General features: G+C 49.0%; 1 protein-coding gene across 1 annotated transcript in view; it reads right to left on the bottom strand.

Annotated features, from left to right (window-relative positions):
- The window catches only part of LOC144487126 (uncharacterized), an 81,425-nt gene that overhangs the window by 18,803 nt on the left and 42,980 nt on the right, over positions 1–19,642 (bottom strand). Inside the window, exons 6-7 of the mRNA XM_078205184.1 lie at positions 3,576–3,719; positions 1,253–1,342 (exon numbers count right to left, since the gene is read on the bottom strand). Coding sequence (XP_078061310.1) covers positions 1,253–1,342; positions 3,576–3,719 — 234 coding nt within the window. The remainder of the gene's footprint in view (positions 1–1,252; positions 1,343–3,575; positions 3,720–19,642) is intronic.

Raw genomic sequence — 19,642 nt, 5'->3', positions numbered from 1 at the left:
CGCCTCGAATGTAACTGCAGCTATTTCAGGGATTGTAGTCAACAGCTCCTCAAAGCCAGACCAGAACACAGGCTAACCAACCATGACCAGTTACAATCCTTTAAAGAGGGTGAGCTCCACCGATACTGAAACTCACCCAGAAATTCAGCTCTTATTATTGGGCAAGTGGGAGATAGTTCCCTGCTGAATGAGGCAAGGATGGGTGTAAATTGCACATTGAGAGTGGAGTGGGTGAGAGGGACAGGGAACAATGAGCTTACTGTGTATCTCCTTATGGAGGGGAACTGCTTGTGAAACTCTGGCAGAGGCATTCTGAAACTGGCTAATAGGAGGGGCTCCTGCGTAACTTGGTCCAGAGGGGGAAAGAACCTTGAGTTTCAGCTATGGTCTCCATTAGCTTTTATTGGTAGAGGGATTGAGTTTTGGAGCAACATGAGGTCATGTTGCAGCTGTACAAAACTCTGGTGCGGCCGCACTTGGAGTATTGCGTACAGTTCTGGTCGCCGCATTATAGGAAGGATGTGGAAGCATTGGAAAGGGTGCAGAGGAGATTTACCAGGATGTTGCCTGGTATGGTGGGAAGGTCTTATGAGGAAAGGCTGAGGGACTTGAGGCTGTTTTCGTTAGAGAGAAGAAGGTTAAGATGTGACTTAATAGAGGCATACAAGATGATCAGAGGATTAGATAGAGTGGACAGTAAGAGCCTTTTTCCTCGGATGGTGATGGCTAGCACGAGGGGACATAGCTTTAAATTGAGGGGTGATAGATATAGGACAGATGTCAGAGGTAGGTTCTTTACTCAGAGAGTAGTAAGGGCGTGGAATGCCCTGCCTGCAACAGTAGTGGACTCGCCAACATTAAGGGCATTTAAATGGTCATTGGGTAAACATATGGATGATATTGGAATAGTGTAGGTTAGATGGGCTTTAGATTGGTTTCACAGGTCGGCGCAACATTGAGGGCCGAAGGGCCTGTACTGCGCTGTAATGTTCTATGTTCTATACGGATTATAGATCCGAGGCCAGATATGAGTGTATGAGCCCAGAACTACTCCTCCATTGGCCCCTTAAAGAGACACATTCACTTGTTTTTTCTCCCTCTGTGTGAGAAGCCTGCAGCAAATATCATTTTATGACCAGGCTGTACACTCAACACATTCACCAAAAAGCTAGCTGTTGCTGCTCATTACTCGACATCCCATTTGATCAAAGGATTTCCTCAGGATAAGAGTTCAGTGAAGAGTGAACAATACCTGGAGTTCCAGGTGGGCCTTGTTCTCCTGCAGAGCTGGGGAGGCCTCTCAATTGAGTATCAGTGAAGGTAGCAGCCAGAGGTATCTCAGCTGGGAAAGACAAGAAAAGTCACTGGGATTTGAATTATTATTCCTCAATCTTCAAACTCCCTCATTAATCTACACCATTAATCATTCCACCTCTTATTTACTCATTTCCTCCCTCCATCGCCCACTCCCTTAATCACTCATTCCGTCCTTTGCTCCCTCAGCCACCCACTCGCTCCCTCAGTCCCATCCTCCAAAGATGTGGAGGTTAGGTGGATCGGCGATAGTAAATTACACCGTAGTGTCCCAAGATGTATAGGTTAGGGGGATTAGTGGGGTAAATACATGGGGTTACGGGAATGGGGTGAGGTGGGCCTGAGTGGGATGCTTTGTTGGAGAGTTGGTGCAGACTCGAGGGGCCAAATGCCCTCCTTCTGCACTGTAAGGATTCTATGATTCTCTGTGGAAGCAAGTAGTAATGACCTACCTATGTGAAAAGAGGTACCCATTTTATTGCAGTTCCCGCTCATTCGCTCCTGTGGGAGCATCTCAGACTACAGAATTACGCTGTTCTATGTGCTCTATAGGAAACAGAAAAACCCCTCAAAGGCTTGATTTATAATTGTCCAACTTAGGAATATAATAATTAGTTAGAATTTGGGCTTGAGTAACTTAGTTTTCAAGATTGTATAAAAGAGTTAAAGGGGGAGGGATGTGGTGATTGTCCCAGCAGAACGGGGTCACCTGGCTTGGGGGACCAATTGAGACCGAGACTGGGTAATCCTCTCTTGGTGGATCCTCTCTTGGGATAGAGGGAAAGTTGGCCGATTGGATAGGTAACTGGCTGTCTGATCGAAGACAGAGGGTGGTGGTGCATGGAAATTTTTCGGATTGGAGGCAGGTTGCTAGCGGAGTGCCACAGGGATCAGTGCTTGGTCCTCTGCTCTTTGTGATTTTTATTAATGACTTAGAGGAGGGGGCTGAAGGGTGGATCAGTAAATTTGCTGATGACACCAAGATTGGTGGAGTAGTGGATGAGGTGGAGGGCTGTTGTACGCTGCAAAGAGACATAGATAGGATGCAGAGCTGGGCTGAAAAATGGCAAATGGAGTTTAACCCTGATAAGTACGAGGTGATTCATTTTGGTAGGACTCATTTAAATGTGGATTACAGGGTCAAAGGTAGGGTTCTGAAGACTGTGGAGGAACAGAGAGATCTTGGGGTCCATATCCACAGATCTCTAAAGGTTGCCACTCAAGTGGATAGAGCTGTGAAGAAGGCCTATAGTGTGTTAGCTTTTATTAACAGGGGGTTGGAGTTTAAGAGCCGTGGGGTTATGCTGCTACTGTACAGGACCTTGGTGAGACCACATTTGGAATATTGTGTGCAGTTCTGGTCACCTCACTATAAGAAGGATGTGGAAGCGCTGGAAAGAGTGCAGAGGAGATTTACCATGATGCTGCCTGGTTTGGAGGGTAGGTCTTATGAGGAAAGGTTGAGGGAGCTAGGGCTGTTCTCTCTGGAGCGGAGGAGGCTGAGGGGAGACTTAATAGAGGTTTCTAAAATGATGAAGGGGATAGATAGAGTGAACGTTCAAAGACTATTTCCTCGGGTGGATGGAGCTATTACAAGGGGGCATAACTATAGGGTTCGTGGTGGGAAATATAGGAAGGATATCAGAGGTAGGTTCTTTACGCAGAGAGTGGTTGGGGTGTGGAATGGACTGCCTGCAGTGATAGTGGAGTCAGACACTTTAGGAACATTTAAGCGGTTATTGGATAGGCACATGGAGCACACCAGGATGATAGGGAGTGGGATAGCTTGATCTTGGTTTCAGATAAAGCTCGGCACAACATCGTGGGCCGAAGGGCCTGTTCTGTGCTGTACTGTTCTATGTTCTATGTTCTAAGACAGTCTGAAGGCATGTAATAGACACGTAGGGACTGGGGTAGCCAGTGGGCTGCTGGCCTCTGTGCAGTTTTTCCTTATTAATAAACACCTTGTGCTCCAGCTGAATTCTGTAGCGTGCATCATTACAGTTAGTGAAATCAGATCAGCTACGATGTTATTGATTGACAGAGCAGGCTCCAATTGGGATGGAGCATTATTTCAAACAAACCAGTGACTGGAATTATTTACACAACATGATACAAGGGATTTGTTTTCAGGTCACATCTTAGCTCATTGCTCATTCACGATACAATGGGACCTTTTTCCATGCCTAGCCTCACACTCTGCATTAAGCAGCAGATTATACCTTACATGCCCAATGTAGAAGCAGTAAGAAAAGACCTACTGGCTTCTCTGCCTGAGTAGGCCAACGTATATCGGATGTCTTGCTGAGGGAAGCCCGGGATTCCTGGTGGGCCAGGGGGGCCTGGCAATCCCGTCTCTCCTGGGAACCCTCTTGGACCTGGCGTTCCTCGAGGTCCCACTGCACCTGAAATGAAAAAGATATTGAAAACTGGCATTAAGTGTAATAAAAGTGCTGAAGTTACCTGTCTAGGTTCTAATTCCTGGCACTGCCCCTTTGGATGGGCCAGATTTGGACCTTGTGTGACTATGTGATGTGGATGATAGAGATTTGGCAACTCACTTGACACTATTTACACTAATGTCCTAAGTCAGGATCAACCCTATCCTGTAGAAATCTTCATTTAAAAATTGGGAAAGATTGTATTGACTGGGATTATTTCCTCGAGAAAAATCTGTAAAGTGCCTTAGTATCTTTAAAGTTTCTTTTAAATTCATGAAAGGTTGTGAATGTAGCTCAATCCATCACGTGAACCAGCCTCCCATCCATTGACTCTGTCTACACTTCCCGCTGCCTCGGCAAAGCAGCCAGCATAATTAAGGACCCCATGCACCCCGGACATTCTCTCTTCCACCTTCTTCCTTTGGGAAAAAGACACAAAAGTCTGAGCTCACGTAGCCAACCGACTCAAGAACAGCTTCTTCCCTGCTGCTGTCAGACTTTCAATGGACTTACCCTGCATTAAGTTGATCGTTCTCTACACCCTAGCTATGACTGTAACACTACATTCTGCACTCTCTCGTTTCCTTCTCTATGAATGGTATGTTTTGTCTGTATAGTGCGCAAGAAACAATAATTTTCACTGTATACTAATACATGTGACAATAATAAATCAAATCAAATTCTGAAGGGATTTGATAGGGCAGATGTTGAGAAAATATTTTGCCTTTGATGGGAAGCCAAAACTGGGGTTATCAACGAAGGTGAGTGACTAATAAATTGAATGGGGAATTCAGCACAAAGCTCTTTACCCAGAGAATGTGGAACTCACTATTACAGGGAATTGTTTAGGGAAATAGTGTTGATTCATTCATTTGGAAGGCAGATGCACACATGGAGAAAGAAAGTGAAGGATATACTCTTCGGGTGGTTGAGTGAAATGGTTTGTCTTTGTGCTGAATCTTGTATAACAGAGCCAATATTAAGTCAGCTTCCACAGCACAGATCCTATACCAGACACAATCTTCCATCCAATACTCCGTGGTGCTATAAGAAATATCTTACCTTGTTTTTTGAGGTCTTATGTCTTTGATCCAAAGTGCAAAAACTGTAATAATTCCCCCTCCTTAATATCTTCTTTCCCCCTTTCAGCTTTATTCATGGGTGTAGGTTATGAGGATAAGGCAGGGGAGTGAGACTAGCTAGGATGCTCTTTCAGAGAGCTTTACAGACTTGATGGGCCAAATAGCCTCCTTCTGTACTGTGAAGATTCTATGGTTGCCACAATGTTGCCACATCCTTCACAGCAAACATCATCATTTCTGGATATGGCGGGTAGTTTTACAGCCTGATACTCTACCTGCCACCGACCCTTTGCATTTAACATAGAACATAGAACAGTACAGCACAGAACAGGCCCTTCGGCCCACGACGTTGTGCCGAGCTCTGTCTGAAACCCAGATCAAGCTATTTCCTCCCTATCATCCCGAAGTACTCCATGTGCCTATCCAATAGCTTCTTAAATGTTCCTAAAGTTTCTGACTCCACGATCCCTGCAGGCAGTCCATTCCACACCCCAACCACTATCTGAGTAAAAAACCTATCTCGGACATCCTTCCTATATCTCCCACCATGAACCCGATAGTTATGCCCCCTAGTTACCGCTCCATTCACCCGAGGAAATAGTCTTTGAACGTTCACTCTATCTATCCCTCTCATCATCTTATAAACCTCCATCAAGTCTCCTCTCAACCTCCTCCGTTCCAAAGAGAAAAGCCCAAGTTCCCTCAACCATTCCTCATAAGACCTGCCGTCCAAACCAGGCAGCATCCTGGTAAATCACCTTTGCACTCTTTCCAGTGTCTCCACATCCTTCTTATAGTGAGGTGACCAGAACTGCATGCAATATTCCAAATGTGGTCTCACCAAGGTCCTATACAGTTGCAGCATAACCCCACGGCTCTTAAACTCAAACCCCCTGTTAATGAACGCCAGCACACTATAGGCCTTCTTCACGGCTCTATCCACTTGAGTGGCAACCTTCAGAGATCTGTGGATATGAACCCCAAGATCTCTCTGTTCCTCCACATTCTTCAGAACTCTACCTTTGACCCTGTAATCCACATTCAAATTTGTCCTACCAAAATGAATTACCTCGCATTTGTCAGGGTTAAACTCCGTTTGCCATTTTTCAGCTCAGCTCTGCATCCTATCTATATCTCTTTGCAGCCTACAACAGCCCTCCACTTCATCCACTACTCCTCCAATTTTGGTGTCATCAGAAAATTTACTGATCCACCCTTCAGCCCCCTCCTCCAAGTCATTTATAAAAATTACAAATAGCAGACGACCAGGCACTGATCCCTGGGCACTCCGCTGGTAACCGGTTTCCAGTCCGAAAATTTTCCATCCACCACCACCCTCTGTCTTCTGTTAGATAGCCAGTTACCTATCCAATCGGCCAAACTTCCCTCTATCCCACACATCCTTGCTTTCTTCATAAGCCGACCATGGGGGACTTTATCAAACGCCTTACTAAAATCCATGTATATGACATCAACTGCACTACCTTCATCTACATACTTAGTTACCTCCTCAAAAAATTCTATCAAATTTGTGAGGCAAGACTTGCCCTTCACAAATCCATGCTGACTATGCCGGATTAAGCTGCATCTTTCTAAATGGTCGTAAATCCTATCCCTAAGGACCTTTTCCATCAACTTACCGACCACCAAAGTAAGACTAACCAGGCTCATTTCTATTCCCTTTCTTAAACAGAGGAACAACATTCGCCACTCTCCAGTCCTCTGGCACCACCCCCATGGACAGTGAGGACCCAAAGATCAAAGCCAAAGGCTCTGCAATCTCATCCCTTGCCTCCCAAAGAATCCTAGAGTATATTTCATCAGGCCCAGGGGACTTATCAACCTTCACTTTATTCAAAATTGCTAGTACATCTTCCCTCCGAACATCTACTTCCTCCAGCCTATCAGCCTGTGACACCCTCTCTTCCTCAAAAACATGGCCCCTCTCCTTGGTGAACACCGAAGAAAAGTATTCATTCATCACCTCTCTGACTCCATGCACAAATTCCCACTGCCGTCCTTGACCGGCCCTAACCTCACCCTGGTCATTCTTTTATTCCTCACATAAGAGTAAAAAGCCTTGGGGTTTTCCTTGATCCGACCCGCCAAGGACTTCTCATGCCCCTCCTAGCTCTCCTAAGCCCCTTTTTCAGCTAATTTCTTGCGAACTTGTAACCCCCAATCGACCCAACTAAACCTTGTTTTCTCATCCTTACATATGCTTCCTTCTTCCTCTTGACAAGACATTCAACCTCTTTTGTGAACCATGGTTCCCTCACTCGGCCATTTCCTCCCTGCCTGGCAGGGACATACCTATCAAGGACACCCAGTATTTGTTCCTTGGAAAAGTTCCACTTATCATTTGTGCCTTTCCCTGACAGTTTCTGTTCCCATCCTATGCTTCCTAATTCCCGCCTGATTGCATCATAATTACCTCTCCCTCAATTGTAAACTATGCCCTGCCGTATGGCCCTCTCCCTCTCCATTGCAATAACAAAAGACACCGAATTGTGGTCACTATCTCCAAAGTGCTCTCCTACAACCAAATCCAACACTTGGCCCGGTTCATTTCCCATTACCAAATCCAATGTGGCCCCACCTCTTGTCGGCTTACCCACATATTGTGTCAGGAAACCCTCCTGCACACACTACACAAAAACTGCCCCATCCGAACTATTCGATCTATAAAGGTTCCAATCAATATTTGGAAGGTTAAAGTCCCCCATGACAACTACCCTGTGACCTCCACATCTATCCATAATCTGCTTAGCAATTTCTTCCTCCGCATCTCTATTACTATTTGGGGGCCAATAGTAAACTCCTAACAACGTGACCGCTCCTTTCCTATTCCTAACCTCAGCCCATATTACCTCTGTAGGCAGATCCCCTTCGAAATGCCTTTCTGCAGCCGTTAAACTATCCTTGGTTAACAGTGCCACTCCTCCACCTCTTTTACCACCTACCCTACACTGACTGAAACATCTATACCCCGGAACTTCCAACAACCATTCCTGTCCCTGTTCTAACCATGTCTCCGTAATGGCCACAACATCATAGTCCCAAGTGCCAATCCATGCCCCAAGTTCACCTACCTTATTTCGGATGCTCCTTGCATTGAAGTAGACACACTTCAACCCACCTTCTTGTCTGCTGGTACCCACCTTTGACCTTGATGCCCTTCCCAGTACCTCACTACACTCACTGACCTCCGGACTACAACTCCTTTTCCCATCCCCCTGACAAATTAGTTTAAACCGCAGCAAGCCATTCCTGCAGTGGGATTCTAACCTGGGCCAGAATTTTGAAGATGGCAGGGGGTTCAAAGGGGGGGGGGGGGGGGGGGGGGCAGGGGGAGGGGCTGGAGAAGGGGAGGGGGGATGGGGGACAGGAGAGGGAGGGAGGGGAAGGGAGAGGAAGGGAGGGGAAGGGAGAGGGGGAGGGGGGGAGAGGGGGGAGAGAGGGAGAGAGGGGGGAGAGAGTGGAGAGGGGAGGGAAGGGCAGAGAGGGGGAGAGGGGGAGGGATGGGGAAGGGGGGAGCGGGGAGAGGAGGCTTGCGAAGGGAAAGGGGAGGGGGAGGAGAGGGGGAGGGCAGATGAAAAGGGGAGGGAGGGGGAGAGGGCAGGAGAGGGGGAGGTGGAGGAGAGGAGGATGGGGGAGGAGGGGGGAGGGAGGAGGAGAGGGGGAGGGGAGGAGGAGGGGAGGGGAGGGAGGGGAGAGGGTAGGGGGCAGGAAGGGGAGGAGGAGGGGCAAGAGGAGAAGGAGGGGGAGGGGGAAGGGGACAGGGAGGGCGAAGGGACAGGGAGGGGGAAGGGGAGGGGGAGGGAGGAGGGAGGGGGGAGGGAGGGGGAGGGAGGAGGGTGGGGGGAGGGAGGGGGAGGGGAGGAGGGTGGGGGGGAAGGGGCGGGTGGGGGAGGAGGGGGACGGGAGGAGTGTGGGGTGGGTGGGGGAGGAGTGGGGGAGGGGGTGGGTGGGAAGGGGGAGGGGGCAGGTGGGAGGGGGAAGGGGAGTAGGTGGGGGAGTAGGTGCGGGGGGGGCAAGTGGGGGGGGGGTGGGGGTGGAAGGGGAACATAATGATGGAACTGTATAAGACACTGGTGAGGCCACAACTGGAGTATTATGTGCAGTTCTGGTCAGGAGGAGATTTACTGGAATGTTGCCTGGGCTGGAATTGTAGCTACGAGGAGAGATTTGGAGAGGTTGGGGTTGTTTTCCTTCAATCAGAGAAGGCTGAGGAGAGACATGGTTGAGATATACTAAATTGTGAGGGATAGAGAGAGAGTAGACAGGAGGAACCTGTTTCCCTTGGCAGAGAGTTCAAAAACCAGGGGTCATTGATTCAAGCTGAGTGGCAGAAGGATGAAGGGGATGTGAGGAAGAACGTTTTTTTACACAGAGGCTGGTGGGTGTCTGGAATTCACTGCCTGAGTTGTTGGTAAGGCAGAGACACTAAACTCTTTTAAAAAGTACCTGGATTTGCACCTTAACTGTTGTAAACTACAGGGCCGGGTGCAGGAAGATGAGATTAAAAAGGCCACCTGGGTGTCTCTGGGTTGGCTTAGACAAGATGGTCTGAATGGCCCCTTTCTGTGCTGTATCATTTCAATGGTTCTAAGTAGCATTTCAAGTGGCCACTTATGAGTCTTAGTTGTGGCAAGGGTTGGCTTCTCCTTCGAGACACTGCCCACCCCAACATAAAATCACAACCATGTCGGGGAGAGCGGGAACCCGAAGGGAATCCCCTCCATGCAATTTCACGTTCCTGCACCTACCTGAGAACCCGCTGGGGTGAGCAGAGTAAAATTCTGAGCCTGGTGTATTCTGGCTCAGAGACAGGAGGTATACCCACTGCTGCTTCCCCTCCTTAATCTCAGCCAATCTTTATCAAAGCTTCAAAATAGATCCATCTGATGTCAGCTGTTACTTCAGAATCGCATTTTAAAAAAAGTATTAATAATGAAGAAAATAAATCACTCCCGAATTCTCGAGGTACATTCCTAACACGAAGAAATCCCTATTGCCTGACCACAGGAGTCACACTCCCGAGCCCAGAGAAACCAACCTCTTTGCTGCTGGTTTCTCCAGCCCTTTTCCGAACACCAACAAGGATCTAAGCGATCCCAGAAACTGCAACCAGGAAGAGACACCAGATATAGATAGGCTGGAAATTTGGGCAAAGAAATGGCAGATGGAGTTCAATCCAGATAAATGCGAAGTGATGCCTTTTGGTAGAAATAATGTAGGGGGGAGCTATACGATAAATGGCAGAACCATAAAGGGTGTAGATACGCAGAGGGACCTGGGTGTGCAAGTCCACAGATCCTTGAAGGTGACGTCTCAGGTGGAGAAGGTGGTGAAGAAGGCATATGGCATGCTTGCCTTTATAGCATGGGGCATAGAGTATAAAAATTGGGGTCTGATGTTGCAGTTGTATAGAACGTTGGTTCGGCCGCATTTGGAATACTGCGCCCAGTTCTGGTCGCCACACTAGAACATAGAAACCCTACAGTGCAGAAGGAGGCCATTCGGCCCATCGAGTCTGCACCGACCACAATCCCACCCAGGCCCTACCCCCACACATTTACCCGCTAATCCCTCTAACCTACGCATCCCAGGACTCTAAGGGACAATTTTTAACCTGGCCAATTAACCTAACCCGCACATCTTTGGCATGTGGGAGGAAACCGGAGCACCCGGAGGAAACCCACGCAGACACGAGGAGAATGTGCAAACTCCACACAGACAGTGACCCGAGCCGGGAATCGAACCCGGGACCCTGGAGCTGTGAAGCAGCAGTGCTAACCACTGTGCTACCGTGCCGCCCCAGAAGGACGTGGAGGCTGTAGAGAGAGTGCAGAGGAGGTTTACCAGGATGTTGCCTGGTATGGGAGGGCTTAGTTATGAGGAGAGATTGGGTAAACTGGGGTTGTTCTCACTGGAAAGACGGAGGATGAGGGGCGACCTAATAGAGATGTATAAAATTATGAAAGGCATAGATCGGGTGAACGGTGGGAAGCTTTTTCCCAGGTCGGTGGTGACGTTCACGAGGGGTCATAGGTTCAAGGTGAAGGAGGGGAGGTTTAACACGGATATCAGAAGGACGTATTTTACACAGAGGGTGGTGGGGGCCTGGAATGTGCTGCCGGGCAAGGTGGTGGAGGCGGACACACTGGGAACGTTTAAGACTTATCTAGACAGCCATATGAATGGAGTGGGAATGGAGGGATACAAAAGAATGGTCTAGTTTGGACCAGGGAGCGGCACGGGCTTGGAGGGCCGAAGGGCCTGTTCCTGTGCTGTATTGTTATATGTCCCATCCACGATAGCACCAGATGTAACTACTTTTTTCAAAGTTAAAGTTGAAATTTATTTACAAATCACAAGTAAGGCTTACATTAACACTGCAAGAAGTTACTGTGAAGATATCCTAGTTGCCAAATTTCGGTGCCTGTTCAGGTCAAATCACCTAACCAGCATGTCTTTCAGACTGTGGGAGGAAACCAGAGCACCCGGAGGAAACCCACGTAGACACAGGGAGAATGTGCAAACTCCACACAGACAGTCACCCAAACCGGGAATCGAACCCGGGCTCCTGGCGCTGTGAAGCAGCAGTGCTAACCATTGTGCCACCATGCTGCTCATTCGTCCATGTAAAATAAACATTGTCGAACATATTCAGAGCAATGCTCCAGAAGATCTAAATATTACTGAATGATGAACAGCAAAACACAAGGTTTGAGGCTGAGATTATAGCTATAGCTGCCATTCAGATGCCTCCGATGAATGATGACTGTGTAATATACTGACAGTCATGCAGTTTTCTTGGGTTGGATGTCAGACACAGCTCTGGTATCTTAAATGTGACTGTGAACAGCAGAGGTCTTACAAATAGGTAAAAAGGAAGAGATTAATGAAGGTATATATCGATCCCCGAGAGGTAGGAAGAAAAGAATTTACAATCGGGAAAAAGGAAATGTCAGAGAAACTAAAGAAATATATTGTGCTGTTTTTACAGTAAAAGGCACAAAAACATACTGGAAACTGAGGGAAAGCAGGGTCTACTGAGATGGAGGAACTTGAAATAATTGTGTATGAGGAAGGACAGCAGAAATGAATAGAACTAAGAGAGAACAAATTCCCTGGGCCTGATTCCTTCTCATAGAAGAAATCATAGAAACCATACAGTGCAGAAGGAGGCCATTCGGCCCATCGAGTCTGCACCGACCACAATCCCCCCACATACCCATCCTACCCCCACATATTTACCCACTAATCCCTCTAACCTCCGCATCTCAGGACTCTAAGGGGCAATTTTTTTTAACCTGGCCAATCAACCTAACCCACACATCTTTGGACTGTGGGAGGAAACCGGAGCACTCGGAGGAAACCCACGCAGACACGAGGAGAATGTGCAAACTCCACACAGACAGTGACCCAAGCCGGGAATCGAACCCAGGTCCCTGGAGCTGTGAAGCAGCAGTGCTAACCATTGTGCTACCGTGCCGCCCCGGATTTAAAGGAGTCTGTCCCCAGATTTAAAGGAGTTGGCTGCAGAGCTAGTGGATGCATTCACTTTCATCTTCCATAATTCCCTAGATTCTAGAACTTTCTTCATGATTGGAAATTAGCCTATGTAGCCCTGTTGTTTAGAAAGGGAGGAAAAGAGAAAACAAGAAACTATAAAGCTAGTTAGTCTGCTTTCAACAGTGGGAGAGCATTTAGGGGACAGTGAGCATCGTATCAAGGTTTAGGTTGGCCATGGAAAAGGACAAGGAACGCTGCAGAGCCGGGATAATTAACTGGGGGAAAGCCAACTTCAATGGGGTGAGAATGAAACTGAGTTGAGTGAGTTGGAATCAAAAGTTGGTAGAAAAGATGGTGACTGAACAATGGGTTTCCTTCAAAGCAAAAGTATTGTAGACAATATCAATTCCCAAGGAGAATATCAAGGGGAATGGTCAGATAATCAATCCGAAACAGCCTGGGTGATGAGACAGCTAGAGGTGAAGATGAAAAGAAACAAGTGCGCATGTGACAGATATCAGGGAGAAAATACAATGGAGAATCAGGCTGAAGATAGAAAGACCAGAATGGAAAGCGAAAAACCTAATCAGAAAAGCAAAGAGAGAGCATGAACCAAGACTGACAGCTAACAGAAACTGTAATCCCGAACTTCTCCATAAGCATGTCAATAATAAAAGGATGATAAATAATGAGTGGGACCGATCAGGGATAAAAACCAGGCTTGAACATGGAGATAGGGGAAATAGCAGAGGTATTAAATTACTACTTTGCACTTGTCTTTACAAAGGAAGAAGATACTACCAGGACAAGGTGAGAGAGGAGGTAACTGGTACAGGAGAACATTGGAAATTGTAGAGGCACCAGTGATAATCTTCAGTCTTCCTTAGACACAGGGACGGTGCTGGAGGACTGGAGAATTGTGAATGTTACATCCTTGTTCAAAAATAGCTGCAAGGATTGATGCGCGTTATCACACACGAAGCTTGATGCTCAGGAAATAAAGGTTTTTATTTGCTGTAACAAGGCAGCTACTAATTATATACACGATCCCAGACTGAGGGGTCCCAGACAGAGCAGGGACCTTTATACCTCTCCCAGGAGGCGGAGCCCGACTGGGATGTACCACAATACTACAATACAAAGGTGTAACAACCCCACCCTATCCCCAACAGCAACAAGTAGAACAACCCATCCCTAACCCCAACAGCAACATATATACATACTTGTAGTACTGGCCAGACCCTGGCTCAGTACTATCTAGTGGGAACCAACGATGGTTCACCACATTCACCCCTCCTTTGAAGACAAAGGCCGGCGGGGTACAAAAACAGAATAATTTGTCAGCAGTCTATAAGTTCAGATGGTCAGGGGGAACGCACCGTCGTTGTGACCTCCTCAATACCGGCGATGACACCGGAGTAGGCACTTGCGGTGGCGTTCTCCCCAAGGCGATGTCCAACTGTTCCTCCACAGACTCACGGGCCGGTTGACCCTGAGGTGACGGTAATCCATGGAGTTCCGACACGCCCTGAAGTGGCGACCATCCTCTGGACTCAGGCAAGCTGTACACGGGAGTAAAAGGGTTAAGTAATGGTCCCGATGCTGCCCGCGCCGTGTCCGGAGGGGAAACAAGAGTTATGGGGTTTGTAACAGGGAGTATGGGAGCGACAGGGGTTGCTACGTCCCCTGCTGGCGCCAGGTCTCGGATCGAGACCGTGTCCTCTCGCCCGTCAGGGTATGCCACATAGGCATACTGAGGGTTGGCGTGGAGGAGATGGACCTGTTCGACCAACGGGTCGGACTTGCGGGCCCTTACATGTCGCCGCAGGAGGACAGGTCCTGAGTACGTCAACCAAGACGGTAATGAGGTCCCAGAGGAAGACTTCCGAGGGAATGAAAACATCCTCTCATGGGGAGTAGCGTTGGTTGCCGTACACAGGAGTGAGCGTATGGAATGGAGCGCATCAGGGAGCACCTCTTGCCAACGGGAGACTGGAAGGCTTTTTGACTTCAACGCCAGTAAGACAGCCTTCCAGACTGTAGCATTCTCACGTTCCACCTGTCCGTTACCCCTAGGGTTGTAGCTCGTGGTTCTACTAGAGGCAATCTCGTATGAGAGCAGGTATTGTCTCAAGTCATCGCTCATGAACGATGAGCCCCTGTCGCTGTAAATGTAGCTGGGGTACCCGAACAGGGTAAAAAGATCACGGAATGCCTTGATAACCGTGGCAGCGGATGTATCAGAGCAGGGAATAACAAAAGGGAATCTCGAGTACTCGTCAATGATGTTGAGGAAGTACACATTCCGATCTGTTGAGGGAAGGGGGCCCTTAAAATCGACACTCAGTCTCTCGAAGGGACGAGTGGCCTTGACTAATTGTGCCCGGTCAGGTCGGTAAAAGTGCGGTTTGCATTCCGCGCATACCCGACAGCTTCTTGTTATGGACCTGACGTCCTCCACCGAGTAGGGCAGATTGCGGGCTTTTATAAAGTGGTAGAGCCGAGTGACCCCAGGATGGCATAGGTCATTATGGAGAGCCTGCAAACGGTCCTCCTGTATACTGGCGCATGTTCCACGCGAGAGGGCATCCGAGGGCTCATTGAGTTTCCCTGGACGATACATGATGTCATAGTTATAGGTGGAGAGTTCAATTCTCCACCGCAAGATCTTGTCGTTCTTGATCTTGCCCCTCAGCGTGTTATTAAACATGAACGCCACGGACCGCTGGTCCGTGATCAGGGTGAACCGTTTTCCCGCCAATAATGGCGCCAGTGCCTGACGGCCTCCACAATGGCCTGGGCCTCCTTTTCCACCGCTGAATGCCGAATTTCAGGGCCTTGGAGGGTGCGGGAAAAAAATGCGACGGGCCTGCCCGCCTGGTTAAGTGTGGCGGCCAGGGCGAAATCAGATGCATCGCTCTCCACCTGAAAGGGGATGGACTCATCAACAGCGTGCATCGTAGCTTTCGCGATGTCGGCTTTTAATTTATCAAAGGCCAATCGGGCCTCTGGTGTTAGGGGAAAAGAAGTGGACTTAATGAGCGGACGGGCTTTGTCCGCGTAATTGGGAACCCACTGTGCATAATAAGAGAAGAAGCCTAAGCATCTTCTCAGTGCTTTTGCACTAGTGGGCAGGGGAAGTTCAGAAAGGGGGCGCATACAGTCTGGATCAGGGCCAATGACCCCGTTTTCCACCACGTATCCTAGGATGGCTAAACGGCGCGTACGAAACACACACTTCTCCCTGTTGTAGGTCAGGTTCAGGCGAGATGCAGTGTGTAGGAAATTCAGGAGATTTGTGTTGTGGTCCTGCTGGTCATGGCCGCAGATGGTGACGTTATCCAGGTACGGGAAGGTAGCTCGCAGCCCGTTCTGGTCCACCATTCAGTCCATAGCACGCTGGAAGACCGAGACCCCATTGGTGACACCAAAGGGAACCCTGAGAAAGTGATACAAGCGACCATCCGCCTCAAAAGCCGTGTATTGTCGGTCCTCTGGGCAAATGGGGAGTTGGTGGTAGGCAGACTTGAGGTCTATGGTGGAGAACACCCGGTACTGCGCAATCTGATTGACCATGTCAGATATGCGCGGGAGGGGATACGCATCCAGCTGCGTGTATCTGTTAATGGTCTGACTATAGTCAATGACCATCCGGGGTTTGTTCCCACTCTTGACCACCACGACCTGCGCTCTCCACGGACTAGCGCTGGGTTGTATGATCCTTTCTTTGAGGAGCTGCTGAACTTCAGATCGAATGAAGATCCGATCCTCAGCACTGTAACGCCTACTCTTAGTCGCAATGGGCTTGCAGCCTGGCACAAGATTCTGGAACAGGGAGGGTGTGGTGATCTTCAGCGTCGAGAGGCTACAGTCGGGTTCCTAGAAGCAGATTTAGGTCGGCACACTTTCGAATAGTGCCCCACCGTACTGTAGGGTTACACTCCTCAAGTGGACCATGAAGTTTAGTCCGAGAAGTATTGGCGCGCAAAGGTGCGGCAACACTAGGAGCTTGAAACGCTCGTAAACTGTGCCTTGCACCGTTAAAGTTACCACGCAACTCCCCAGCACGGTGACAGACCGGGACCTTGATGCCATAGAAATGGTCTGTTTGACAGGTTGAATCCGGAGTCCACACCGCTTCACAGCGTCTGGGTGGATAAAGCTCTCAGTGCTCCCGCTGTCAAACAGACAATAAATCAAGTGGTCGTTTACCTGAATGTCCATCATAGACTTGTCGAGTCTATGAGGCTTGGCCTGGTCCAGGATGATCGGCGCCACCGTTGGTTCATGAGCGCCACTGCAGGCAGCTGAAATTGACGAGGATGACCCCTGCTGGTCGTTCGCGGTCGGTGCCGACCAACATGGCCGCTCCCATAGGTCGCACGTGGGTGATGGTGCCAAACTCAGCGACCCCTGGTGGTCACACATCTCCGACTCCGTCGACCGTAATGGCGTCGTCCTGGCCTCGCACGTGGACGAAACCCTCGACGATTTCGACGACGAAGAACCGGGCTCTGAGGAATCGCAGGCCGCACTGCTGTTCCTAGGAGCAGATTTATGTTGGCACACTTTCGAATAGTGCCCCTTCTTACCGCAGGCGGAGCACAAGACAGCTTTAGCGGGACACCGTTGCCGAGTATGCTTCGCTCCCCCACAGAAGTAACACCGCGGGCCGCCCGGAGCTGCTGCCGTCGTCTGGCCCGAGTGTGAGCACGCCATTACGCAGCATTTCGAACCCGAGGGACGAGGAGGGATTGGCGACTGCTCCTGCCACGTTGCCTCCACGTGGTCTTCAGGATACAATACTAGGCTTTTGGGAGGCCATCTCCAGCATCTCCGCTAGTTCTATTGCCTGGGTAAGGTCAAGGTTACCTTTCTCCAGTAGTTTGAGTCGGATGTACGATGATCCGACTCCCACCACAAACGCATCTCGAGAGAGGTCGTTCATGCTCTGCTCTGCCGACACAGCTTTGCAGTTACAGCCCCTGGCTAGCTGTAGGAGCTCGTTCGCGTATTCCTCCATCGTTTCGCCGGACTGCCGTCGTCGAGTGGCTAAGAGGTAACGAGCGTGTATTTCGTTGGGCGGTTTAATATAACGCTTCTTCAGAAGCTCGAGGGCCTTTGTGTAATCGGTGGCTGCACGGATCGCGAGGTAGACAGTGTCGCTTACCCTCGCATGGAGGACCCGGAGTCTGTCATCATCTGTGGTGACCGCTGCGGAGGCTGCCAGGTAGTCCTCAAAACATTTCAACCAGTGGTCGAAGGTGTTAGAGGCGCCCACCGCACGTGGATCTAGTGTAAGGCGTTCAGGCTTCAGTATCTGCTCCATACTCTCTTTTTTTTTTCTTCTTCAACGAGAGTTTATTTACAGCAAATAAAATTGATGCGCGTTATCACACACGAGGCTTGATGCTCAGGAAATAAAGGCTTTTATTTGCTGTAACAAGGCAGCTACTAATTATATACACGATCCCAGACTGAGGGGTCCCAGACAGAGCAGAGACCTTTATACCTCTCCCAGGAGGCGGAGCCCGACTGGGATGTACCACAATACTATAATACAAAGGTGTAACAACCCCACCCTAACCCCAACAGCAACAAGTAGAACAGCCCATCCCTAACCCCAACAGCCACATATATACATACTTGTAGTACTGGCCAGACCCTGGCTCAGTACTATCTAGTGGGAACCAACGATGGTTCACCACAAGGATAAAGCTGGCAACTACAGCTCAGTCAGTTTGACTTCAGGGATAGGGAAATGTAATAATCTTGCCGAGGTCAGTCTTCCATCACCTTTATTTACAATGTGTATGAAGTACCGCTTCTGTAGCTACAGTGTACAGATCGAGCCCAGGAGTCGTTCGACTGCTGGCCTGAGTGGAACCAGCTGGTTTTAAACCCCTCCTTCTGCTCCTTCCCTTTTGGGCGAGCCTCCACTCCCTTAATAGGGGAGCTCATACTCTACGATACCCATGGGGAGATCTATTGATGATCCCCCAAGGTCATCATAAAATCCCTCCCTCCCTCAAGTCTGTTCCTTCCTCAATGCCCCGCCACTAGGGGTTTTTCCACCACTTCGCGATCGGCCTGTGGTTGATTAGAGGAAAGACTGCATCAGGATGTGTGAAGCGGATTAGAGACCTTTGCTTCTGAAGGGAGCACCATAAAGCCACCAACTCTGGCTCTTCTTGAGGTCTCACTTCAGTGGGGATGCCGATCTCTTCCGCTTCCACCTTTAAATCTGTATCCTCATCACCCAGAAGGACAGGTGCGGAGTTGACTTCTAATCGTGTCTCGATGCTGCAGTGGTTATCCCCATGGCTGGTTATGAGGCCTGCACTGGAGTGGGCTCCCTACTCCTGAGATGGTCCAGGTGTTTCCTGACAATTTTATCCTGCACTTGGACCTTATAAGACAGGGACCCTGTTTTCTCTATCATGATTCCAGTAACCCAACTGAGGCTGTCCCCGAAGTTCCTCACATGGACTGGGTCGTTGGTTTTGAAGATTCTTTCTCTCCTTGCAGATTCATAGTTCTTTTTCGGGTTCTCTCATTGGGACTCCACCCTTGTCACCAGGTTTGGGAACAATAAGCTTAATTTTGTCTGAAGCCTCTGTCCCACTAACAATTCCATAGGGGCAATTCCTGTCATTGGGTGAGGGGGAGTCCTGTAGTCAAATAAAAATCACACCAGTTTGGTCTCCATGCTTCCTCATGCTGAGCTTAAAAATCTGCACTCCTCATTCAGCCAACCCATTCGATGATGGGTGCTGTCTTAATGTGTTTGATTCCATCGGAAAACATGAAGATCTGAAACTCAGTTCTTGTAAAGGCAGTGCCATTGTCAGAGAGCAGGACTTCAGGCATCCCATGCATGCAGCAACTTTGTCGTAGTTTCTCCATGGTAGTATGGAAAGTGGAGGAGTTCATCCGATGTATCTCCAACCATTGGGAGTGCGCGTCAACCATAATCAGGAACATGGAGCCCAAAAAAGGCCCAGCAAAGTCTGCACGCACGCATCCAGGGTCTACCAGATTACAGGGAGGCTGAGAGAGCCCGTTTTTGATTCTCTTGGCACACTGTCTGACCAAGTCGGTAATGTCTGCATCAACATTAGGCTACTGTAGGTAGCTCCTGGCTAGCATTTTCATCTTTGAAATCCCAGCATGGCTATGGTGCAATTCCATAAGTATCGGACATCGCCCTGGGCGAGGGACAGTTATGTGGGAACCCCAGAGGATGATGCCATTCTCAACACTGAACTTTTCTTCCTTCATTAG

Source organism: Mustelus asterias, unplaced genomic scaffold (assembly GCF_964213995.1).
Source record: "Mustelus asterias unplaced genomic scaffold, sMusAst1.hap1.1 HAP1_SCAFFOLD_602, whole genome shotgun sequence".
NCBI lineage: Eukaryota > Metazoa > Chordata > Chondrichthyes > Carcharhiniformes > Triakidae > Mustelus > Mustelus asterias.
The sequence above is the reverse complement of the archived record's forward strand: the minus strand, read 5'-3'. Positions and strand labels throughout refer to the sequence as shown.